At 38.8% G+C, this 27,162-nt stretch overlaps 1 protein-coding gene across 1 annotated transcript in view; it reads left to right on the top strand.

The window, feature by feature from the left end:
- LOC103540610 (uncharacterized) overlaps window positions 1-27,162 on the top strand; it is a 90,926-nt gene that overhangs the window by 37,589 nt on the left and 26,175 nt on the right. The window contains exons 3-6 of the mRNA XM_070615432.1: window positions 7,047-7,097; window positions 12,904-13,233; window positions 23,951-24,010; window positions 24,735-24,782. Coding sequence (XP_070471533.1) covers window positions 7,047-7,097; window positions 12,904-13,233; window positions 23,951-24,010; window positions 24,735-24,782 — 489 coding nt within the window. The remainder of the gene's footprint in view (window positions 1-7,046; window positions 7,098-12,903; window positions 13,234-23,950; window positions 24,011-24,734; window positions 24,783-27,162) is intronic.

The raw sequence follows: 27,162 nt of genomic DNA, 5'->3' as shown, positions 1-27,162 counted from the left end.
GTCAGGTTTGGGGATCAGAGTGATGTTGGCTTCATAGAATGTGTTAGGGAGTTCTCCATCTTTCTCAATTTTCTGGAACAGTTTGAGGAGAATAGGTATTAAGTCTTCTTTGAATGTTTGGTAGAATTCTCCAGAGAAGCCGTCTGGTCCTGGACTCTTGTTTTTGGGGAGGTTTTTGATTACCGTTTCTATTTCCTTACTTGTGATTGGTCTATTCAGATTCTCCATTTCTTCCTGATTCAGTTTGGGGAGATTGCAGGAGTCTAGGAATTTGTCCATTTCTACCAGGTTGTTCAATTTGTTGGCATATAGTTTTTCATAGTATTCTCTTATGATCTCTTGTATTTCATTGGTATCTGTTGTGATTTCTCCTCTGTCATTCCTGATTTTATTAATTTGAGATTTCTCTCTTCTTTTCTTGGTGAGTCTGGCTAGGGGTTTGTCAATTTTGTTAATTCTTTCGAAGAACCAACTCTTTGTTTCATTGATCCTTTCTATTGTCTTTTTTGTTTCAATATCGTTTATTTCTGCTCTTATTTTTATTATTTCCCTCCTTCTACTGACTCTGGGCCTTGTTTGTTCTTCTTTTCTAGTTCTGTTAGGTGTCGTTTGAGGTTGCTTACGTGAGCTTTTTCTTGTTTAGTGAGGTGAGCCTGTATTGCGATGAATTTCCCTCTTAGGACTGCTTTTGCTGCATCCCAAATGATTTGGTATGTCGTGTTCTCATTTTCATTTGTCTCCAGATAATATTTGATTTCTTCTTTAATTTCTTCAATGATCCATTGTTTGTTGAGAAGCGTGGTGTTTAGTCTCCACATTTTTGCACCTTTCTCTGCTTTTTTCTTGTAGTTGATTTCTAGTTTAATAGCGTTATGATCAGAAAAGATGCTTGATATTATTTCAACTCTCTTGTATTTATTGATGTTTGCTTTGGTTCCCAAAATATGGTCAATCCTTGAGAATGTTCCATGTGCACTTGAGAAGAATGTGTAACCTGCTGTTTTTGGATGAAGTGTTCTATATATATCTATTAAGTCCATCTGGTCTAATTTTTCATTTAATTCTATTATTTCCTTGTTGATTTTCTGTCTGGATGTTCTGTCCATTGGTGTTAATGGTGTGTTGAGGTCCCCTACTATTATTGTATTGTTGTTGATGTCTTCTTTTAGTTCTATTAAGAGTTGCTTTACAAATTTTGGTGCTCCTGTGTTGGGTGCGTATATATTTATAAGTGTTATGTCTTCTTGGTGGAGAGTCCCTTTTATCATTATATACTGTCCCTCTTTGTCTTTCTTTATCTGTTTTGCTTTGAAATCTACCTTGTCTGATATTAGTATAGCGACACCTGCTTTCTTTTGTTCATTATTAGCTTGGAGTATTGTTCTCCATCCCTTCACTCTGAGTCTGTGTTTGTCCTTGGGGCTGAGGTGTGTTTCCTGGAGGCAGCATATTGTTGGATCTTGTTCTTTGATCCATCCTGCCACTCTGTGTCTTTTGATTGGGGAGTTCAATCCATTTACATTTAGAGTGATTATTGAGACGTGGGGGCCTACCACTACCATTTTGTGTCTTGTTTTCCGGTTTTCTTCAGTTTCCTTTGTTTCTCGTCCCATGGTTTAATCTGTTCTGATGTAGAGCTGCTACTCTCTGTTGTTGTCCTTCTACTTATCTCCTCTGCTCTTGGTTTTGTAGCCCCTTTCCTTTTTTGGATTTTTCAGGAATGAGGGTTTTCCTGAGGATTTCCTGAAGAGGAGGTTTTGTGACAATGAACTCCCTTAATTTTTGTTTATCTGGGAAAGTTTTTATTTCTCCATCGTATTTGAAGGATATTTTCGCTGGGTAGAGAATTCTCGGCTGTAGGTTTTTGTCCTTCAGATTTTTGAATATATCATTCCACTCTCTTCTAGCCTGTAAAGTTTCTGCTGAGAAATCTGCTGATAGCCTGATGGGGGTTCCTTTGTAGGTTAGTTTCTTTTGCCTGGCTGTCCTTAATATTTTCTCCTTGTCGTTGACTTTTGCTAGCTTCACTACTATATGCCGTGGAGTTGGTCTTCTTGCATTGATAAAGTTTGGAGATCTATTGGCTTCTGTCACCTGAAGATCCATCTCCCTCACCAGATTTGGGAAGTTCTCAGCCATTATTTCTTTGAATAGGTTTTCTGCCCCTTTCTCCTTCTCTTCTCCCTCTGGTATACCTATAATCCTTACGTTGCATCTCCTAATTGTGTCTGATAATTCTCGGAGAGTTTCTTCATTTCTTTTAAGTCTTGCTTCTCTCTCCTCCTCTGCCTGCAACAATTCTATATTGCCATCTTCCAAATTGCTAATTCTTTCCTCCATATTATCGGCCCTACTGTTCAGAGCATCTAGATTTTTCTTAATCTCCTCTATTGTGTTCTTCATTTCCAATATTTCTGTTTGGTTCTTCTTTATCGTATCAAACTCTTTTGTGACATAGCTCCTGAACTCGTTGAGTTGTCGGTCAGAATTCTCTCTTAACTCAGTGAGAATCCTAATGCTGGCTGTTTTGAAGTCATCATCATTTAGGTTATATATCTCATTTTCTTTGGGATTGTTTTCTGTGTATTTGTTACTTTCTTTCTGTTCTGGAGATTTAATGTATTTTTTCATATTGCTTGATGATGTTGATTTGTGCCTCCGCATGGAGATAGAGTTTAGTTGCTCCTTTCACTTGTTTCAGCTGCTGCGGTGGGGGGAGCAGCTGTTTATACTTCACCAACCAGGAACCCTGTCCGTAGTTGCTAACTGGGCCTGGGCCCCTCTTCGTAGCCACAGTGGCCCTTTGGATTCCCTCCTCTGCCGTGGGGGCCGTCACGGGGGGCTTCAGGCTGCAGGGGCCTACTGTTGTTGCCCACCTAGATGCGCTCTCTCCTTGGGGTCTGCAACGGTGTTATGGGCTTTTCCAGCGGCCAGGGGTGGGATCACTTATATTTGTCGCTCCGTTGCTGTCGGCACCCACCAAATCTCACTTGTCCTCTATGGGTCGCAGGAGAGCTATTGGCATCTTCTACAGTCTGTGGTTAGTACACCTAGCTATGCTGCTTTTGCCCTGGGGTCTTCCAGCCTTGTGGCTGGCGGCTGGGTGCCTTCTACTGGTGCTGTGCAGAGGCTTTCCCTAAGGCTTCTGTGAGCCTGTAGGGTTTCCCCGTAGGCTACTAAGCTGGGTCTCTGGAACTCTCTCCAGCCCCAGTCCTCTCCGAGATCTCCGGCAATCCCTAGCCTCCCCAGGTGGGCAACGGCAGCTGGGGGTCGCCCCGCCCTCTGGGCTTCTGTCCGGGCCTCTGCCGGGAGCCCTGAATGCTCAGCGTGGCCCTTCTGCTAACGGCAGACAGGGAGTTTTGTCTGCTGCCCGGGCGGAGCTCCGGCACTTCCCCTCCGGGTCGCCGGACCGGCCTTTGAAAGTTCCCCCGCCCCGGTCCTCTCCGAGATCTCCGGCACTCCCTAGTCCCACGGGGCGGGCAACGGCAGCTGGGGGTCGCCCCGCCCTCTGGGCTTCTCTCCGGGCCTCTGCTGGGAGCCCTGAGTGCTCAGCGTGGCCCCTGTGCTACCGGCAGACAGAGAGTTTTGTCTGCTGCCTGGCGGAGCTCCGGCGCTTCCCCACCGGGTCGCCGGACCGGCCTTTGAAAGTTCCCCCGCCCCGGTCCTCTCTGAGATCTCCGGCAATCCCTAGTCCCACGGGGAGGGCAACGGCAGCTGGGAGACCTCCGTGCCCTCCGTGTCTCTCTCTGGGACCCTCCGGGCGCCCCGAGCACCAGGCTGGGTCTCCCCGCCAATGGCGGGGAGACACTCTCCCCGCGGGCTCAGGTGTGCAACTCCAAAGTTTCCCTCTGCGTTTAGGAGTAATTGCGGGGGGTTTAAGTAGGGTTCTGGTCACCTGTTTCCACCGTCGCTCCTCTGTTGTGTTCTCGCTCCTGCCCTAGATGTGTGTGGATCCTCTGGGGGCGTCCGTTGGAAGAAAGCCGCTTGCGGGTACTAGGCTGCCCGTCAGGGTCGGAGAGTTTTCACCTATTTCCACATCCTCCCGGAGGAAAGTCCGTCCGCCTTCCGATGTATAGTCGCGTGGGTGTCTCAGACGTCCTGAGATGCTGTCTGGATATCCTTTGTCAAGCGATAAGTGTCCAAATAATTGTAGACTCGAAGGGCGAGAGACAAAGAGGACTACTCACGGCGCCATCTTGGAATTCCTCCCACTTTCATTCCTTTGCATGTGGCTGTCCAGTTTTCCCAAGACCTCTTTCTGAAGAGACTTTCCTATCTCCACTTTCTGTTCTTGGCTTCTTTGTCAAAGATTAGCCGTCCATAGATCTGTGGTTTTATTTCTGGGCCCTCAATTCTGTTCCATTGATCTATGTGTCTGTTTTTCTGCCAGCACCATGCTGTTTTAATTACTATAATTTTGTAGCATATTTTGAATTCGAGGGTCCTATACCTCCATCCTGTTCTTTTTTCTCAAGCTTGCTTTGGCTATTTGGGGTTTTTGTACTCCTATATATATTTTAGGACTCTGTTCTATTTCTGTGAAAAATTTCATGGAGATTCTGATTGGGATTGCATTGGATCTGTATATTGCTTTAGGTAATATGGGCATTTTAGGTATGTTAATTCTGCCAATACATGAGTACAGAATATCTCTCTATTTCTTGGTGTCTTCTGCAATTTCTTTCAACAATGTCTTATAGTACTCAGTGCACAGGTCTTTCACTTCATTGGTTACATTTATTCCTAAGTATTTTATTCTTTTTGTTGTAATTGTAAATGGAATTGTATTCTCTGTTTCCCTTTCTGCTAGTTCATTGTTAGTGTATAGAAACACAACTGATTTTTGTATGTTGATTTTGTGCCCTACAGCTCTACTGTTTTCATTTATTATTTCTGATAGTTTTTCTGTGGATTCATTAAGGTTTTCTATACATAAAATTATGTCTTCCACAGATAGTGGCATTTTACCTCTTCCTTTAGAATTTGGATACTGATTATTTCCTTTTCTTGTCTAATAGCTCTGGTCAGGATTTCCAACACTACGTTGAATAAGAGCAGCAAATGTGGGCATCCTCATCTTGTTCCTGTTCTTGGGGGATGGATTTCAGGTTTTCACAACTGAATAAGAGGTTAGTTGTGGCTTTGTTATGTTGAGGTATTTTCATTCTATACCCATTTTATTGAGAATTTTCACCATAAATGGATGGTGAATCTTGACAAATGCTTTCTCTGCATCTATTGAGATGATCGTGTGACTTTTATTCCTCATTTAATTGATATGATGGGTCACCTTGATTGATCTGTGGGTGTTGAACTACCCTTGCATGCCTGGAAGAAATCCCCCTTGATCAAGATGCATGATCCTTTTAAGGTATTGTTTTATTCAGTCTGCTAATATATTGTTGAGAATTTTTGCATGTATGTTTGTCAGCAATATTGGCCTGTAATTTTTCTTGTGTGTGTTGTCCTTGTCTGTGTTTGGTATCAGGGTAATGTTGAGCTTCTAAGTTGAGTTAGTAAGCACTGCCTTCTCTTCAATAGTCGGGAAAGTTTCGGAAGGCTAGGTATTAAATATTCTTTGAATGTTTGGTAGAATTCACCAGAGAAATCATCTGGGCCTGAACTTTTGTATTTTTGAGGGGTTTTGATTACTGTTTCAATCTCTTTGCAAGTGATTGATCCATTCAGGCCCTCTATTTGTTCTTGCTTTAGTTTTGGAAAGTTATATGATTTTGGGAATGTATCCGTTTCTGGTAGGTTATCCAATTTGTTCGCATATACCTTTTCAGAGTATTCTCTTATAAACTTTTGTATTTCTGAGGTATCTGTTGTAATTTCTCCTCTTTCATTTCTTATTTTAATCATCTGAGCCTTCTTCCCTTTTTCCTTAGTGAGCCCAGTAAAGGTATGTCAATTTTGTTTGCCTTTTCAAGGAACCAGCTCTTAGATTCATTAATCCTTTCTGTTTTCTTTTTAGTCTTTACTTCATTTATTTCCACTCTGATTTTTATTATTTTTTTCCTTCTGTTCATTTTGCATTGCATTTCCGCTCCTTTTTCTATTTCTTCTAGGTGTATTGTTAAAGTGTTTATGTGAGATTTTTCTTGTTTTTTTCAGTAGGCCTCCAATGCTGTACACTTACCTCTGAGTACCACTTTTACTACATTCCATAGATTTTGGTAGGTTGTGTTTCATTTTCATTTGAATTTAGTTATTTGTTTATTTCTCCTTAGATTTTGTCATTGATCCAATAGTTATTCGCTACCATATTAGTGACTTTTCCAGTTTCTTCTTACAGCTGATTTCTAGTTTCACATCGCGTGATCACAAAAGATACTTGATGTTATTCTAAATTTTAGTTTAAATAAATAATCTATTATTTCATAGGAGATAGAGTCCCATACATTTGTTCTTTTATACCATGAAAAGTAATGTCACAGAAGCAATTTTCTCATTTGGCATTGCTGGGTATAGAATCATGTTGCCAAATAGAAAAAGTAGTTTTATTAAAAAGGCAGAAATTTGTTCACAGTTCTCAAGTATATTTGTATTGGCATATTTCCATTTCAGTTACTGAAGAGTTTCTTCCTTTCAGAAATACATTCCCAAATTGCTAACGAAGCAACTCTGGTGTTTGTGAGAACAAAAGGGCCTTTCCTTTGATGTAATCTCTGAACAGTTTCAACACAATTGAACACCTGGAAATTAAAAAAAAAATCTTAATTCTCTGATTGCTTTTCCTAGTAATTGAGAAATGTAGTTGGTTGACCATTTGGGCCTGATCTCTTCTTTTTCTGCTCTTCTTCTTTCCATATTCCATCAGTGCTTTTCAATGAGTAGTGCCTTGTTGGAAAACAGATGTTTGTGTCAATTTATCTGTAGAAAACTTATAAAATATCTGATGCCACAAAACTTATGTTCAAGGACTTCCAAAGGAGCCCAGAAGATCCAATTGGCAGTACACAGTTTTCTAACTGTTAGTTACATCACGAAGATTAGGAGGAAGCTGAGTTTTTGTAGAAGCTGTAACCAGTGTGATATCTCAGGCTGGATCAAGACATTTGGAGAAGGGACTAAGCTCCTCGTGATTCCCTCTGGTAAGTAACTTTTTTCTATTTTTACTTAGTAATGAAAAACTGGTAGATGCTTTTTAGAAAAAAACTATCTAGGATCACTCTTATCTGACTGTCATATACTTGGTCTCAGCATTTGAACAGCAAGTTTGAAGCTACTAGTCACTGTAGAGGAAAACAAAACTGCTTCATAAATGGTTTGTTCACATCTCTGCTAGTAAGCAGATTGAGATTCTACTTTTAAAATATGTACATGAAAAGAATAGACTCAGGCTAGAAAATAAGATATTTCTTGAACCATACCTGTAAACCATTGGTGCAAGTTCTTGGTTCAAGACAGTTTTCTTGTATATCATCTTTTAGGTGAGAGACACCTTGATTAATTACCTCTTCTCTATATATTGAGATAAAACATAGTGCTCCTTTCTCACTGTAACCTGCAAAACCTATGTTACCGGTTTTCATCTCATCCCTAACAGCAATGCAAAACATTAATTCTTAAAGTAAACGACTATGGAACATCGGGAAATCTCACTTATTACTGTAGCTTTGTGGAGGTAGGCTGAGATCTGTCAAAATTTATGCTGTCACAACTCTTGATGAATTGCCTAGAGATGGGCCAGTTTAAGGGAATTTGTAATCTCAATAGCCATTGCAGCTCCAAAGTCCATGAAAAGGGTCTGCATGGTTTTACATCCTCATTTGCTCATTCATTTTGTCAGCAAACCTTATTGAAGACAGTTTCTGTGCCAGTTACTGGAAATAAATGGGGGGAAAAGATAAACAGAGAACAAGTCCCAGTATTCCAAAAACTTCTAGTCTAGCGGATAAGTGTTCAACTCCAACCAGGTCCTTGGAGGCCGTTCTCTGCCTGACGTAACAAGGAGGACATTAACAAGGAGTTAACTAGTTACACAAATTGTGAGTTCCGAAGTGGTGGAGATGTTAGTCCATTTGGGATTTCAGTTTTTAAAAATTTGTAATGAAGTTTAGACATTTTGTTTATTTAATTCCAAAAATAACCAATGGGACCAAATGAACAAAAATTATTAAATTTGTCATTTGGTCAGAGGATAATTAATAACATCAAGTATAAAATATTTAACTTGGGTGACCATATTCAAGAATTTCACAAGATGGGTTTTTTTTTTCCTTCTAAATTCAGCCTGATAAGTTTGTTTGGTCCTCATTAGCCTTAAAGATGGAATTTTGCCCCAAAGAAGAAGAATGTCTCACAAGGATATTCTTAGCCCACTAGATGAACTGAAATGACCGTTTTCAAAGAGTTATCACAACGTTGATAGAGCACTGAAGGGAATAATATATTTTATTTTCTTTAGTGGTTGTGATCAAACACAGAAAGAATTCCAAGACTAAAAAGCAACTTTCTAGTCCTTTTTTCCAAACTTACTACTTATTTAACATAAATTGTAGCTATCAAATTGAATAATGGTGGCACAGATATAATTCATGCATGTGCTGAGAAATGATTTTTAGGAGAATCTGGTGCAGGGAAAAATATGGACTTTCATTTTGGGCCCACCACTTTCTGTATAGTCATCCTTTAGCAAATAAATTGTGATTCACTCCTTATTGCTCTACTAAAATTATAGAAATAATACTTGCTCATTATGAAAAAAGTTGGAAAATGTGAATAATAAGGAAAAAATTAAAATTTTAGATCAACATACATCTCTGCTAACATTTTGATATATTTCCGCCCGTTCATTCAATCTATGTCACAACACTCTCGAATGAATGTTGTGAGTATTAAATGAAATTAGATATAGAAATTACCACCATGGTCAGTGATAAAAATGTCACTTCTCCAGGCTTCAAATTACCACCATGGGACTGCCTTATGGAATCAGGAGTACAGATAAGTGTATTAATTACTGTCTAGTCTACAGGTCACATTAGAACAAATGGTCAGTATTTGGAAAAAACTTTCAATTTATAAGATTAACTATTGCTTGCTTGTAAAAATGATGAGAATATAATAAGCATTATCTCAAATATTATGAGCCTGAATAGAAGGTGGTCTCTCATTTTCCAGTGGAAATATCTGGAAGTAATAAAAGGGAGGGTTTGCAACTTGAATGTATTAATTTATAGTGACATAGCTAGAAGTCAAATATCCACTTACAATATTTACTTTCTTATTTGGATTATAGCTACAAAGTCAAAAACTATATCGATGCAAATATCAGTTGAGAAATATTACTCTTTTTGCCCTCACATTGCATTAAAAATTTTGTTTGGGCTCTTCAAATGCATCTGCAGCATGTAGCTTAGAGCAATTTTCTAGGTCATCTCAGGGTCTGAGTGTCTCTTTTGGGATCCCTGTGGGATGATGTCGCTGGATATGTTATCCAAAGAGGCAACTATCCATGTATAAAATAAGGGAAATCGTTTTTTTCATTATTATTATTCTATAAATGTGCAGCATAAGCATAAACTGTGCAAACTTTAGACCCAAGTAGTATTTATCCAATCCATGTTAAATTTCTTCACTTTCTGTTACCAGCACTAGCTCCAAAACTAGCGCTAATTGAGTTCATTTCAGTATTTTTTTTTAATCACAACCGAGTATTAGAAGAGCATCTTTTAACACGAGAGGTTCTACAAGGAATGAAACATAAGGTGACCCCTCATTTCTGAAGGACAGTTTTGGGACCAAAAACTTCAACTTATGTTCCGCACTTTCAGTCTGTTTAAATTCTGCCTGTTTTGTGTCTATATAATAGTTTTGGGACTGGCAAACATATTCTCCCAGCTCTCATGTCATCTTTAAGTCAGACCTTATTAAACTATCAGCCACTGGGGAGAAAAAGAAACAAGCTGTAATGCATAAATTATTTGTCATTTATTTAAACTGCCTATTTCTGCAATCTATTTGAGAAGACCTAAAATCAAATACAGAAGTACAGGCGTACCTCATTTTATCGTGCTTTGCTTTATTGCACTTTGCAGATATTGCAATTTTCAAAAATAGGAGGTTTCTGGCATCCCTGCCTTGAGCAAGTCTACCAGGGCCATTTCCCCCAAAACATTTGCTCACGTTGTTTCTCTGTGTCACATTTTGGAAATTCTCAGAATATTTCATATTTTTTTATTATTATTATATTTTTTATGGTGATCTGGGATCAGTGATCTTTGATGTTACCGTTGTAATGTTTGGGCACGCCATGAACTGTGCCTATATAAGACAGCAAAGTTAATCGATAAATACTGTGTGTTCTGACTGCTCCACCGACGGTTCCCCCATCTCTCTCCCTCTCCTTGGCCCTCCCTATTTCCTGAGAACCAACAATATTGGAGTTAGGCCAGTTAATAACCCTGCAATTAATAACCCTACAATGGCCTCTAAGTGTCCAAGTGAATGGGAGAGCTTCATCTCTCTCATTTTAAATTAAAGGTTAGAAAAGAGTAAGCTTAGTGAGGAAGGCATATCAAAAGCCGAGATAAACCCAATGGTTTCAAAGGAATGTTTAGGGACTGGTCTGGTGGTGCAGCAGTGAAGTACGCACGTTCTATTTTGGTGGCCCAGGGTTCACCAGTTCAGATCCCCAGTGCGGACATGGCACCTCTTGGCAAGCCACGCTGTGGTAGGCGTCCCATATATAAAGAGAGGAAGATGGGCACGGGTGTCAGCTGAGGGCCAGTATTCCTCAGCAAAAAGGGGAGGATTGGCAGCAGTTAGCTCAGGGCCAATCTTCCTCAAAACAAAACAGAACAAAAAGAAAAACAAAAATAAGGAATGTTTAAAGAAAAAATATGTACTATAATTATTTAAAATATAGGCCCTAACCATATATTCACAAGTATACTATTTAATGCTCAGTTAGTTATTGCATTGAGAATGTAATGGAAATGTGAAATTCATTTTACCCTGAAAAGAATGAAACTTAAAGAATCTAGGGAAAGAAAAGGGACAAGAGGTAAGAATAGCAGGTGATCACACATAAACTTTTCAATTCATCATTTGATTTTCAATTTCTTTAATATAACGAATCTTAAGTATTCTTATTAAGAAATAATATTTCCTAAGTTGAAAATCAGATCCTTTAATATATTGACTAAAGACTAAAATTATGTAAATATAGTGTATGATTGAAAAATTAATCTTGTTTTATATAACATGATTTTAAATTAAAAGCAAAGCATAAAGTTGGAGAAATATACTGTCTTATTATCATAATCAATAAAATACAATTTACACTAAAAGGATGTGTAAAATTAAAATAAACACATGATGACCTAATTGTATTTATAGCATGAAAAAATGCCTCAACATTGTTTGGCTACTGATTTACTATAAAAATGGGGAGCTTTGACACACAGGCAGAACTTCTCAAGAATTTTTTTCTCGTCTTCTCAAATAAGAAATCTAATTCTCCTTTTCTTAAGAAATTCCCCATTAAACTATATAGCTCCAAGCTAGCCCATAGAGAATGTTAGTAAAGATTTTGTGTGTCAATTGGAAATCAAATTGGAAAGAATTTCAGTATTTAGAATTCCAATCATTAGATTAACAATAAATGTACAATCAACTAACATTCCACCATCCATGTGACATTCCCTTGTAAACTATGATGATTTGTTATATATTTTAATATTATATCTACAAGAGAATCTGGAACTGTAGCGTTTAACCTTAAACCAATTTTATATATACTTTATTCAGCAGGTTAAAACAAAGAAAATAGTGGAGCTCTAAAAAGTTCAGCAGCCTTTTAGGCTAGATACAAAGTTTAGAGGAGACGTTGAGTGTCAAAACGTGGTGTATTTTTAGTCATGCTTTAACTTCATGAAATTCCAAATAAAAATCTGCTTTTGGTAAACATATTCTAAAGTGAAACAAAATTCTGACAAGTGTATTACTTGATAAGATTAATATAATATCATTTGAGAAAATAAGTAATAAATTTTGAATGGGAGTTTTGGAAATAGTGCTATTTCACTTCTAAATTCAAGACATTGTATATAACTTGGAGGTGCAACTTTAACACTACCCTACTCAAAATCTGGGATGGTTCAGATGTGAAACTGAGATATTTTCTAAAATTAGACATCAGGCAGGAGAACTCCATTACCTTAGAACTGGTCATGGGATCCACATTTGAAGCTAAAATGTCAATCTGATTGTCAAGTCCTCTTGGAAATGGATTCCCATTAACGAGTGACTGTGCAGTGTTTTAACAAAAGGAAAATTTCCTCCTGATATTTATTTATATGGCAAACAAGACAAATATGGTGCATTCCAGAAACAGTTAAATGAAGAGAGAGGTTTCACAGAGTTGCAGAACATGATAAAGTGTTATTCGGCCAAAAGAGCATAAGTTACAAAATTCACGGGATGGCAAAAGCGAAGTATTTCAGAAAGGACCAGACATTCTCATGTGCAGAGAGATCATCAAAGTTACCTGGTCTCCTACCCACCCACCTTGAAAACATGCTCCGCCATGATAGAACATAGAGATTTTAAAAAAATATGAGTGTTGATGAATGATAGAAGCCCTGAAATGGGTCAGGTAAAAGTCATCCCCCATCTTAGCATGTGGATAAAGAACAAAGGCCAAGCTGTAATCCAGCCTCTGCCACTTAACAGCTGTGACTCTGGGCAAGTTACATAACCTCTGGAACCTCTTTTCCCATTGAAAATAAGAACAATAAATACTCACAAACTCTGGTGGAAGAAAGGCCATGGTGAGCACTAATTCAATGGCAGCTTTTCTTCCTCTTACAATGCTCTAGGTTGTACCAAACCACACAGTGTTTGTGCTTCTCTAGTGATGCTTATAAAATGCTATTCTGTTTTCCCCCACAGACGCACACCTTCCTGCAGACATTTCCCCCAAGCCCACCATGTTTCTTCCTTCGATTGCTGAAATAAACCTCCATAAGGCTGGAACGTATCTTTGTCTTCTTGAGAAATTCTTCCCTGAGGTTATTAAGATCTATTGGATAGAAAAGAATGGCTATAGAATTCTGGAATCCAAGCAGGGAAATACCATGAAGACTGATACCACTTACATGAAATTCAGCTGGCTGACTGTGACTGGAAAGTCAATGGATAAAGAACATAAATGCATCGTCCAACACGAGAATAATAAAGGAGGGGTTGACCAAGAGATTCTTTTTCCTTCAGTGAACAAAGGTATGTATATATAAAGATAACCTCTCAGAACAGTTTTTTTCAAAGAGAATATCCCCCCTTTTCTGTCACGTATTAATGGAAAACAAACAAGTACAAATGTTTCTTAAATGTCATTCCGTTTATTGGTAGCATAAATCTCCTCTATTTCCCCAAAGGATTAAAATAGTATAGGCTTTGGAAGATTAAAAAAGAAATTCCTTAACTTTTTTCAGCCTCAGTTTCATCAACCAAAATACTAAGGTCTCAGTGATGCTTTTTAGGGTGGTTGCTGGATTAAAGGAAGCAGCATTCATGAAAGCACTTAACAATTTAGCACACAAGACACGCTCGAAAAGAGATTCTACTTTTGATGATCGATCTTGATCAGAAAATAAGAACTGTTCTACGCCATTCATGAATGTTCTACTCAGCAAGCGGGGTCGCTGTCACTTTACTCTTGCTCTACTTAGAGCACAACCCCAAAACAATGCCATTAGGTGAGAAACTTGTGTTCATTTGGTGGAGTCAGATGGTGGCACAAGAAAAAATGCAATGATTTGTCCGTTGAAGTTTTACTATAGTCTTAGATTTTCTTGATTTGTATTTTATATATCACCATAAGGTAAACTTTCCTAATTAAAGATCGGGTGAGGCTAACGTGTACACACATACTTCCACTCTATGTAATGAATGTGTTTCTTGCCATTGGTAAATTCAGTTCAACATTTATTGCAGAACTGGCCTGGAAGGGATGCATGGATGAGGACACTGGGATGAATTACTGTCCTGAGGAGAATGCACTGCAGTAAAAAGAATATATTCTTTTCCCATCACTCAGGTTCACTCATCATTCAGGCAATGTGTCCCAAAGGAGACCTGACAGTGGTCTGGTAAACCTCTAGACTCCGGACTTAAAGTCCTGGTTGTAAACACAACAGACCAAAGGCCCCAGAGTACCCATAAATCTGAAAGAATCAGTTCGTACTTTTCCCTGTGGTTAACAAGCCCTTTTGAAGCCGTGGGGGAACAAGCACAGAGCAAAACATACGAAGACCTTTGCTGTGTACCAGTGCCAAGTTCTGCAGTCCGTCTTTATCTTTTCGGATGTTTAATTTCATCAGTAATCAAATTAGGTTCGAGCACTTGTGCCGTGATGAAGAGCAAGGGAAATGTTCTAAGTGAAGAAACTTGCTTTTTGAAAACATAATATGGATATATTTATTTATGTATATGTTCTATTTTTAATATACTTTCATAAAACTCACTAACGTAATGTTGAAACTGCAGCCCTAATTTGCTATTTCTACGGCTAAGAACAGGGAAAGCAACATATGCAAAACACAAGTTCAATATAAACAGGGGGTTGAAGTGTGCTATTAGGTGGTGATTTTTCTGGACATTAAGGAAAAATAAGAGGTACGGTTCAGTTCAACGGTGATGATTATCCTAGAGAAGTTCCAGTTCATAATGTGTTTACCTGGCATGTATTTTCTGAGACAGATGTCTCCCACGGGCTTCTCAGGGCATCAAAGCTAATGAGGACAGTTCTGCTAATGTCATTCTACAGCAAATTTCTAACGCTGTTTCTTGGAAGTTTTTTGTTTTTGATACAAGCTAAGAATGTAACATGGAACAAAAATCAATGAAGTCATCTTGAAGAAGATAAAACTAGTCTGGTCCAAGTTTTTGACCCACTTTGGCTGAGAGAGAGAACTTAGGATACAGACACAGATTTTATTATGAAAAAGTGTTACAATAGTATTTTCACATCAATCAATGCATGGTCATAAGAGATTTTGATTTATGTTTTAATGAATAAGTCACTGTCAAGGAAAAGAAAGAATTTTAAGGTATGTTAAAAGTCAGTTCTTGAAGATATGTTAACATCCAGACATGACTATGTTAACATTTTCATTCTTGAAATTTATTTCAAATCCTCTACCTCAAACCCAGTTTTATAGCCATCCAAAAAAGAGTTCATTGTGTGCATAAAGTTGCATATCACAACCATATCTTTGTTTACAAGAACACATATAGTAGAAAATGTATAAACCAAAACAATGATTTCAGCTGTTTTCTCTGTCCAACAGGGAGTTATCTTTATGTTTTTTATTGCAGTAACATTGGATTATAACATTATATAGCTTTCAGATATACGTTGCAATATATTTAGAATTCTGTGTAGATTACACCATGTTCACCTCCCCAAAACTAATTATAGTCCATCACCCCACATGTGAGCCTAATCACCCCTTTAGCCCTCCCCCCTCCCCCCCTTCCCCTGTGGTAACCACCAACCCAATCTCCGTTGCCATATGTTTGTTTCTTGCTGTTTTTACCGTCTACTTATGAGTGAGATCATACAGTATTTGATTTTCTCCCTCTGACTTATTTCACTTAGCATAATACCCTCAAGTTCCATCCATGTTGTCACAAATGGCTGGATTTCATCATTTGTTATGACTGAGTAGTATTCCATGGTGTATATACACACCACCTTCTTTATCCATTCGTCCCTTGATGGGCACCTAGGTTGCTTCCAAGTCTTGGCTATTGTCAATAATGCTGCAGTGAACATAGGGGTGCATATATCTTTATGCATTTTTTATTTCAAGTTCTTTGGAATAGCTGGATCATATGGTAGATCTATTCTTAATTTTCTGAGTAAACTCCATACTGCTCTCCATAGTGTCTGTACCAGTTTGCACTCCCTCCAGCAGTGGACGAGGGTTCCCTTCCCTCCAAATCCTCTCCAGCACTTGTTGTTTCCTGTCTTCTCAACTATAGCCATTTTGACCAGAGTGAGGTGATACCTCATTGTAGTTTTGATTTGCATTTCCCTGATAGCTAATGATGTTGAGCATCTTTTCATATGCCTGTTGGCCATCCATATATCCTCTTTGGAGAAATCTCTGTTCAGATCTTTTGCCCAGTGTGGAATTGGGTTGTTGGTTGTTTTGTTGTTGAGCTGTATGAGTTGTTCGTATATTTTGGATATTAACCCCTTATCTGATATATGGTTTGCAAATATCTTCTCCCAATTGTTAGATTGTCTTTTCGTTTTGTTGATGATTTCCTTTGCTGCGAAGAAGCTTTTTAGTTTGATATAGTTCCATTAGTTCATTTTTTCATTTGTTTCCCTTGTCCAGTCAGACATGGTACTTGAAATTATGCTGCTAAAACTGTTGTCAAAGAACGCACTGCCTGTATTTTCTTTCAGAAGTTTCATGGTTTCGAGTCTTACATTCAAGTCTTTAAAACATTTTGAGTTGATTTTTGTGCATAGTGTAAGGTAATGGTCTACTTTCATTCTTTTGCATGTGGCTGTCCAGTTTTCCCAACATCACTTATTGAAGAGATGCTCCTTTCTCCATTGTATGCTCTTGGCTCCCTTGTCGAATATTAGCTGTCCATAAATGTGTGGGTTTATTTCTGGGCTCTAGTTTCTGTTCCATTGATCTGTGTGTCTGTTTTTGTGCCAGTACCATGCTGTTCTGATTGCTATAACTTTGCAGTATATTTTGAAATCAGGGAGTGTGATACCTCCAGCTTTGTTCTTTTTTCTCAGGGATCCTTTGGCTATTCGGGGTCTTTTGTTGTTCCATATAAATTTTAGGATTCTTTGTTCTATTTCTGTGAAAATTGATGTCGGAAGTTTGATAGGGATTGCCTTAAATCTATAGATTGCTTTAGGAAGTATGGACATTTTAACTATGCTAATTCATCCAATCCAAGAGCACAGAATATCTTTCCATTTCTTTGTTTCTTCTTCGATTTCTTTCAACGATCTTTTGTAATTTTTGGTGTACGGATCTTTCACCTCTTTGGTTAAGTTTATTCCTGTGTATTTTATTCTTTTTGTTGCAATTGTAAATGGGATTGTATTCTTAATTTCTCTTTCGGCTGCCTCGTTGTTAGTGTATAGAAACACAATGGATTTTTGTATGTTAATTTTGTATCCTGTGACTTAACTGTATTGATTTATTGTTTCTTAAAGTTTTTTAGTGGATTCCTTAGGGTTTTCTAGGTATAAAATCATGTCGTCTGCAAACAGTGACAGTTTCACTTCTTGTTTTCCAAAATGTATACCTTTTATTTCTTTTTCTTGCTGGATTGCTCTGGCTGGGACTTCCAATTCTATGTTAAATAAGAGGGGTGAAAGTGGGCATCCTTGTCTTGTTCCTGTTCTTAGATGGATAGCTTTTAGTTTTTCTTCACTGAGAATGATATTTGCTGTCGGTTTGTCATATATGGCCTTTACTATGTTGAGATATTTTTCTTCTATACCCATTTTATTTAGAGTTTTTATCATAAATGGATGCTGCATCTTGTCAAATGCTTACTCTGCATCTATTGAGATGATCATGTGGTTTTTATTCTTCATTTTGTTAATGTGGTGTATCCTGTTTATAGATTTGCAAATGTTGAACCATCCCTGCATCCCTGGAATGGAATCCACTTGACGATGGTGTATGATCTTTTTACTGCATTGCTATATTCGATTTGCTAGTATTTTGTCAAGGATGTTTGCATCGATGTTCATCAGTGATATTGACCTATACATTTCTTTTTTTTGTGTTGTCCTTGTCTGGTTTTGGTATCAAGATAACGTTGGCTTCATAGAATGAGTTAGGAAGCCTCCCCTCCTCTTCAATGTTTTGGAAGAGTTTGAGAAGGATAGGTATTAAGTCTTCTTTGAATGTTTGCTAGAATTCACCAAGGAAGCCATCAGGTCCTGAACTTTTATTTTTTGGGAGATTTTTGATTGCTGTTTCTATTTCCTTACTGATGACTGGTCTATTCAAATAATCTACTCCTTCTTGGTCCAGTTTTGGAAGTTTGTATGTTTCTAAGAATTTGTCCATTTCTTCTAGATTATCCAATTTGTTGCCATATAGCTTTTCATAGTATTCTTTTATTATCTTTTGTATTTCTGAGAAGTCCGTTATAATTTCTCCTCTTTAATTCCTGATTTTATTTATTTGAGACCTCTCTCTTTTTTTCTTGGAGAGTTTAGATAAGTTTTTGTCAATTTTGTTTATCTTTTGAAAGAACCAGCTCTTGATTTCACTAATTTTTTTTTACTTTTTTTTTTAGTCTCTATTTCATTTATTCCTGCTCTGATTCTTATTATTTCCTTCCTTCTGCTGATTTTGTGCTTTGTTTGTTCTTCTTTTTCCAGACCCTTAGATGCTGTGTTAGATTGTTTATTTGGGATTTTTCTTGTTTGTTGAGGTAGACCTGAATTGCTATCAATGTCCCCCTTAGAACTGCTTTTGCTGTATCCCATAGATTTTGGCATGTTGTATTTTCATTTTCATTTGTCTCCAGGAATTTTTTGATTTCTCCTATGATTTCTTCATTGACTCAATCATTGTTCAGTAGCATTTTTTTTTAATCTCCACATTTTGGTGGCTTTTGTGATTTTCTTCCTGTAGTTGATGTCTAGTTTCATACCTTTGTTGTCAGAAAAGATGCATGGTATTATCTTGATCTTCTTAAATTTATTGAGACTTGTTTTGTGGCCTAATATGTGATCAATCCGAGGAATGTTGCATGTGCATTTGAGAAGAATGTCTATTCTGAGGTTTTTGGATGGAATGTTCTGTACATGTCCACTATGTCCATCTGGTCAAATGTGTCATTTAAGGCTAGTGTTTCCTTCTTGATCTTCAGTTTGGCTGATCCATCCATTGGTGTAAGTGGGGTGTTCAAGTCCCCTACTATTATTGTGTTACTGCCTATTTCTCCTTTTATATCTGTTAATAAATTCTTTATATATTTAGGTGCTCCTATGTTGGGTGCATAGATATTTACAAGTATTATATCTTCTTGTTGGATTGTTCCCCTTATCATTATGTGGTGCCATTCTTTGTCCCTTGTTACAGTTTTTCTTTTAAAGTCTTTTTTGTGTGATATCAGTATTGCTACCCCTGCTTTCTTTTCTTTGCCATTTGCATGGAATATCTTTTTCCATCCTTTCACTTTCAGTTTGTGAGTGTCTTTAGGTCTGAAGTGTGTCTCTTGTATGTAGCATACAAATGGGTCTTATCTGTTTTTTATCTAATTGGCCACCCTTTACCTTTTGATTGGAGCATTTAGTCCATTAACAATTACGTTAGCTGTTGATAAATATGTATTTATTGTCATTTTTTTACTTTTATTTTTCTGGGCATTTTAGTAGTTCTTCTCAGTTCCTTTCTTTTTCTCTTGCTGTCTTCCCTTGTGGTTTGATGGTTTTCTTTAGTAATATGTTTGATTTCTCTTTCTTACTTATTTGTTTACTCATTATAGGTTTCTGATTTGTGATTACCATGAGGATCTTATATAATATTCTATGCATATAACAGTCTATATTGAGTTGATATACTCTTTAGCTCGACCTCTTTCTAAAAGCTCTACTTTTTCCCTACCCTCCTCCCACATTTTATGTTTTTGAAATCATATCTAATCTCTTGTTTTGTGTGTGTCTATCCATTACCCTTTTATCATTGAAATAGGTAATTTTAGTACTTTAGTCATTTAACCTTCATATTATCTTCACAGGTGATTGATCTGCTACCTTTACTATATTTTTACCTTTACCAGTGATTTTATTACCTGTTTTTTGGGTGATAATTTTTGCTTGATAATTTTTTTATCCCTATTTGTTGTCATCGCTTTCCCACTTAAATAAGTCCCTGCGGCATTTCTTGTAGAACTGGTTTCTTGATGATAAACTCCTTCAGTTTTTGCTTGTCTGGGAAGCTCTTTATCTCTCCTTTCATTCTCAATGACAACCTTGATGGATAGAGGATTCTTAGCTTGGTAGGGTTTTTCCTTTTAGCACTTTAAATATGTCATGCCATTCTCTTCTCACCTGTAGGGTTTTGGCTGAGAAGTCTGCTAATAGCCTCATGGGCGTTCCTTTGTATGTCACTTGTTGCCTTTCTTGCCACTTTTATGATTCTCTCTTTATCTTTCATTTTGGACATTTAAATTATAATGTGTCTTGGTGTGGGAGTCTTTGGGCTTATCTTGTTTGGAGCCATCTGTGCTTCCTGTACTTGGAGGTGTTTCCTTCCTTAGTTTAGGAAAATTTTCAATTATTATTTCTTGAAATAAATTTCCTCCCGTTTGTCTCTCTTCTCTTTCTGGGACACCTATAATACAAACGTTAGTGCACTTGGTATTGTCCCAGAGTTCCCTTAGACTGTTCTCATTCTGTTTCATTCTTTTTCTTTTTTTCTGTTCAGCTTGGATGATTTCCTCTAGTCTTTTGTCTAGCTTGCTGATCCATTCTTCTGTATCATCTACTCTGCTAATATGTCCCTGTAGTGACTTTTTCACTTCTAGCATTGTATCCTTCAATTCTGCTTGGTTCTTTGTTATATTTTCTAGGTCTTTGTTGATGAGCTCACTGTATTCATCCAGTCTTCTCCCAATATCTGTGAGCACCTTTGTTTATTTTATTTTTTATTTATTTTTTTTTAAAGATTTTATTTTTGTTCCCTTTTTCTCCCCAAAGCCCCCCAGTACATAGTTTTATATTCTTCATTGTGGGTCCTACTAGTTGTGGCATGTGGGACGCTGCCTCAGCATGGTTTGATGAACAGTGCCATGTCTGCACCCAGGATTCAAACCAGCGAACCACTGGGACACCTGCAGTGGAGTGTGCAAACTTAATCACTCGGCCATGGGGCCAGCCCCTCTGTGAGCGTCTTTATGCGTTTTTGTTCGAACTCTTTGTTGGGTAGGTTGCTTATTTCTGTTTCATTTAGTCCTTTTTCTGGGGTTTTGTTCTGTTCCCTTGGTTGGAATGTATTCCTTTGTCTCCTCATTATGCTTCTTTCTCTGTGCTTATATCTATGTATTAGGTGAGTTGGCTATGTCTCCTGATCTTGGAGAAGTGGCTTTATGTAGGACATGTCTTTTGAGGCTCACCATTGTGCTTCCCTCTCGTAAGCAGTCCAAATGATCCTGGAGTGACTGCTTTGTGGGCTACTTGCGTCCTTCTGCTGTGGCAGGGTTGCGCTTAATGCAGGTACCCAGGGAGTCTAGTCTTTCCTTCCCTGGCCAGCTGTTGTGAATCTGGTTTGGGGAGCCTCAGCACTGTTGGGTACAAGGTCTAACAGCACACTCCTGTTGCAGTTTTCCTATTAATTGGGTAGGTACCCAGTGTTGCAGGTTGCTAGGCTCAGGGGCTTACAATTGCTATGGGCCTCAGGCTTACAAGGCTGTTGTCAGTTCTCTTAGAAGTGCAGCTAAGTGGGGCTGGCCCTAGGCATGGGGGCACTCAATTGTTTCAGGATTTGGAAGGTGGGGCTGATCTTTTTTATGGCTATTTCTTTTTTCTTTTTTTTTTAAAGATTTTATTTTTTTTCCTTTTTCTCCCCAAAGCCCCCCGGTACACAGTTGTGTATTCTTCGTTGTGGGTTCTTCTAGTTGTGGCATGTGGGAGGCTGCCTCAGTGTGGTCTGATGAGCAGTGCCATGTCCGCGCCCAGGATTTGAACTAACGAAACACTGGGCCGCCTGCAGCGGAGCGCGCGAACTTAACCACTCGGCCACGGGGCCAGCCCCTTTTTTATGGCTATTTCTGAAGCACAGGTTTTCTGCCACTGATAAGCTTCACCCCCCACAGGGCCCGACACACTGCCAACACAGTTCTGGTCCCCGCATACTTCCTAACCCCTGGGAGCAACCCCGATAGCCCACTGCAGAGTCCCACACCTCTCCACGAATGCCCCTCACAGTTCACCTGGTCCTCACACAGGCCCTTCCCCACAGAGTGGGACACACTCCCCTGCCTGTAGAGGATCAAGGCACCCAGTCAATGTAGGCTGACAAGTAGCCTGAAGGCTTGTTGTTGGGTGGGGCCAGTGCCTAGGGCGGGCTGCCTGCCCTGGCTGAACTGGATTAAATATGTGTTCTAGTGGGTGTGGCAGACCCCTGAGCTAACAGGCCAGGGGAAGACTTTCAATGGAGTCTGCCAGGTTCTGTGTCAGCTTGCGTAGGCTAGGTCACAACCATGGCCGTCACCAATGTCTCAGTCTCTGGAGAGGTCTCTCCTCTCACTGAGATGGACCCAGAACCCACCAGGTGAGTCTCTTCTCACCAAAGGACTGTCAGCCTTCTCTCCAGTGATTTTAGGTTGCTGAGACGGTTGAGTTTGTGCATGGGCCCTTTAAGACCCGGGTCTTTTTGGCTTTTGTCCGGTAGCTTTTCTGGGGGTATTCCCTGCTGCAGTTAATAATCTGTGAAGCCAGATAGTAAGATCCTCATCTCAGTTCTGCTCAGTCTGAAGGATGCCTATAGCAGTATTGACCACTGCTCAAGACCTCACTCCTCCAGGGAGGGCTGTGGACCTTAGTGTGGGACCCGTGAGGCCGGCTGAGAAACTCCGCTGCTCCTGAAGGTGGCTTTTTTTTTTCTCTCCATAAGGAATTTCTGCCTCTTCTGCCTTAGTCAGGACTGTCCCTTGTTGTGGGGGTTCTTTTTATCCAGTTTTCAGTTTTCTATCCAGGGGAATTTTTCCAAGAATAGTTGTAAACTGTTTGTGTTCGTGGGAGGAGATGAGTTCAGAGTCTCCTTACTCCACCATCTATAATCCTTGCAGTCAGTTATCTTTAAAGAATTTTTATGTTTGTAAGTTTGCCTTCTTTTTTTTTTTTTGGCATTGTACATAAGCCTCACCTCATGTTTTATATATTCATAGAACTATAAATGTGGCTGTGTGGGTCTTTTTATCTTTGGAAAGAATTGCACTGACATCTGACCTCCTGTAATAAAAAGTTACTTTGCTAAGAGTATTAGCACATCTGGAACAGAAGACCTTTTTGGTGCCCACAATGGTGGAATCAAGTTTCTCTATAGATTACTTTCTATTTCTATGGATTATTCTTAAAAGTATTTTGCACATGATTTATCTCACTTAATTGCTCACAGTGATCCTTTGAATGCTGTCTCTGCCATCACTGTTGTGACTCTCGGCAAGTTACTTATTCTCCCAACTTTATTTCCTCATTTGCAACAAGGAGTACTCCAAAATACAACTCACTGCAGTGTGACGGGAGCATTCAATGAGAAAATGCATGTGAAACATTTAACACAGTGCCTGGTGCAGTAATAATCACTCAATAGCTATGAGCTTTATTCGTATTGTTGTCATGCCCACAAACATCATAACATGCTCTGGAAAGGCATGCCTAATGCGATGCCTTTCATGGGAAATTTGTTCTCGTGGGAAATTTACCTAAACCAGGTCCTTTCAAATGTGAGATTCCGTTGTGGATTCTGACAGTTGGTGAATTGATTTTGGTAGCGATGCTTCATTTCAGCAGTACGTACTGAACTCTGTACAGTAGTCACATTTTCTCTCCAGTTTTCCATTCGACAGGTATTTCTTCAACACCTCCTTTGTGGCAGGCACTGTGCTAGGATCTGCGAATACAGAAAGAAAATAAGATAGTTTTGGATATGATCATCCACTTGTGATAAAGAAGAAAAAAATGTAGTCTTTATGAAGTTCAAGATCTTCCTGTGCAAAAGCATAATAGCTGAATAAGATCTACTAAATTACGTAGAATCAGATGAATTATTTCTGGAATCGTAGGGTGCATATTTTTAAGGATGGTCTCTCTGTCAGCAGACTATGTGTGAGTATGTGTGTGTGTGCCCATACTCATATAGACAGATAACGCACACTGTCGAATAGTGGGCATGGATAATTGACTACAACTTGCTCTCCTTTCTTCTAGTTGTCACCTCAATTTTCACTGCTACTGATTCTACAAAGGCTCATCCAAAAAAGGAAAGCAGTAAGTTATTGCCTGCGTTTGCCTCGGTGTCATGCCACAGGCATTTTTCCCTCATGATCAGTGTGACTTTTGAACTTCTCAGGTTTAAAGTAGAAAAGATCAGGTATTCCTGGAATTGTGAGGCTCCTAATTTTCATATTTTTAATGACTGTCTCTCTTGTCTATAGGCTGCTTATTATACATGCATATATTTTATTGTACTATATATAGAGAGAGTAACATATTTTGTGTCTGTTTGCCTTCCTGCCATGCTATGGCAGTTTTTTCCCTCCAGATCAAATTACCTTTTATTTTTAAAAGATTTTATTTTTTTCCTTTTTCTCCCCAAAGCCCCCCGGTACATAGTTGTATATTCTTCACTGTGGGTCCTACTAGTTGTGGCATGTGGGACGCTGCTGCAGCGTGGTTTGATGAGCAGTGCCATGTCCGCGCCCGGGATTCGAATCAACGAAACACTGGGTCGCCTGCAGCAGGGTGCGCGAACTTAACCACTCGGCCACAGCGCCAGCCCCGAGATCGAATTACCTTTTGAACTCCCTGGTTCATAGTAGATGAGACCAAGTATTCCTGGAATGGTTGGGCTCATATTTTTAATGACATCTCCCCTGTCTCTCTGTTGACAGATTTTATATACACATGTGTGTATATGTGATATATGTGTATATATCAATTGTCAAATAATAGGCATGAGCAGCTGACTAACAGTTTCTCTCATTTCTTCTAGAGGCCACTGCTATTAATTCTATAGAAGCTTGTGTAAAAGACGAGGACAGTAAGTTTTTCTATATGTTTCCCTGTATGTCATGCCATAGCATTTTTCTTCTTCCTGAACAACTTAACTTTTAAACTTCTCTGACTTAACGTAGAAAAATTAGAATGGGTGGATGTTGAAGAGTAGAGTGAGTGATACTTTAAATCAATCTGTCACTTCCCAGGAGTAATCTTAACACAGGAAATGCCTGTTTGGGGATGCGGTGACGGTAAATTAGAGTGTGCAGTGATAGGCTCTGAATTATGTCAGCAATGGACTTCATTCATTTGTGTGCCTTTTGTTTTTACTGACTGAAGAATATGGGACATCAAGGTGCTTCTGGATTTGTTTTTTAGTCTTTGGTCCTTGCCGGTATCTAATAACATGAACTGACTCTACTGAGAGTTTCCTACATAGAAGTCATTGTGCTGTGTGTTGCAGCCATTTCCTGGTTTATTCTCATAATACTCCTATGATGCGGTACAATATTTTTCCCCATTTCATAGATGAGGACAATGGGTCAAAATTAATTAAGGCCATTGCACCATGTAAAAGGGATATTTCCACAGGAAGAGACTCAGTTTTGCAGTTCACTGAATAGCCAGTCTGAATAGGCTCACCATCATTGTCATTAATTATTTCTCGACATCATATATTTCTTGTAAAACTTCAAAGGGCACTAAGTGCAATTGTACTCTATCATCATAGCCACAATGAGGGACATTTAGGAAGGACAGCTGAGTGAGCCATGACCTCCTAAAGTTTCAGAGAATTTGGATTTAACACTCTCCTCCGTTTTATCTAATGCCCTCTTCATAAATCCTCATACTCAAGCCATTATGAACAGCACCAAATTTCCATGGATCGTACTCTTCATAAGAATCTCATTGCATGCAGAATGTTTAATGGCTCAGATGCTTCTAAATCAGAATTCAACTTTATATTTGTGCTTATCCCTTTGATGTCTGGGGTATTAATTGCACTTGGAGATGCAGAATTACAGGCGACCTAAGAGTGTTCTTGAAAGTCATGGTGCTGAGATTGAAATTTGGTCTCTAGTACATACTAAATGTAAGACATCAGGCAAATTACTTCTCTATCCATAGTTTATTTGAAAAATGGGGATGAAAATAATAATCTCATAAAAAAAAATCTCATAGGTTTTTGTAAAACTTAAATATGATTAAAGCTTTGCTTGTAAAGCTTTCAGAACAAGTTTTTGGCATTTGGTTAGTGGTTACTGAATATTGGATATTATTAATACATAGAGGCATGGTGGGGGTGAAGAAATGCTAAAAGCTATTTATCACGAATACTTTATTCCCATTGGACTCATTCAATAAAAAACACAGCATTACTTTTCGCATCTTGGAATGTTCTAAGTGAATTTAGCAGAGGTTGTTGATTGACATGACCTGTAAATGGGATTCTTAGTTGTCTTGTTGTTGTTTTCTGTGGAGGTGGTGGGGGTAGATGTTTACTTTTGGGTTTGGGTGGTGGGCTGTCACTGCAACGTAGGTCATCAGAAATAAATAACTGACCAGGTTCCATTAATATATGCCATCTTTTCAACATAAGAGGTGAATCTAATCATCTGACTTCTCTTAGACACCCTGCAGCTCACCAGCACCTATGCCTATTACGGCTACCTCCTCCTCCTCCTCATGAGCGCGGTCTACTTTGCCATCATCACCATCTGTTTGCTTAGGAGAACAGCGGCCTGTGCCAATGGAAAGAGTTTGTAACAGACGGTGGCACAAAGAACTCAACTTTTCTCCATTGTTTAGTCTCCCTAAAACTGTCTGCCGAGGATCTAGCTGGGATTTCTCTCTGGCTTTCGGTTATTTCAGTGCACTATTATGTTGTTATTGTGTAGTGGTTTTTCAAAGCACTGGGCAAATAGAGACTTTTACTCTGGAACAACAATGAATGATTCTATTACTCAGGGGCAGGGCCATGGGGTAGTCCTTTAGCACCCCTCTCTCAATGATCTCCATCAGCTCCTCCAACAACCTAAATACCTATGCCTTCTGAGTACAGACAGCATGCAGCTATAGTCATGTCCCTTAGGGCCATTTAACCAGATGACCACCTAGGACCCTTCCATTTTACTCATTCTGAGCCTGATATCTTTGCTATTTGAATTCTGTACTTTGTTTTCCATAACGGCCACAATAAAAATTCAAAAGTCTACTTCTGTCTGTGTGTAGTTTAATTTGATGTTATTTAACTGAAAGTCCAGGGTAAGAAACAGCAGGACACCTGAGCTATCAGTTCCAGCATTGGCTGTAATGATGGTCAATGCCACAGTTCTAATTCTTCTTAGACAGTGGTCATGACACTTTCCTTGGAGCACTGGCTCCAAGAGGAGCCACACCCAAAGGAAGGTATCCAGGTTATG

The sequence above is a fragment of the Equus przewalskii genome, chromosome 4, assembly GCF_037783145.1.
Source record: "Equus przewalskii isolate Varuska chromosome 4, EquPr2, whole genome shotgun sequence".
NCBI classification, from domain to species: domain Eukaryota; kingdom Metazoa; phylum Chordata; class Mammalia; order Perissodactyla; family Equidae; genus Equus; species Equus przewalskii.
This window is presented reverse-complemented; position numbering and strand designations above follow the sequence as displayed.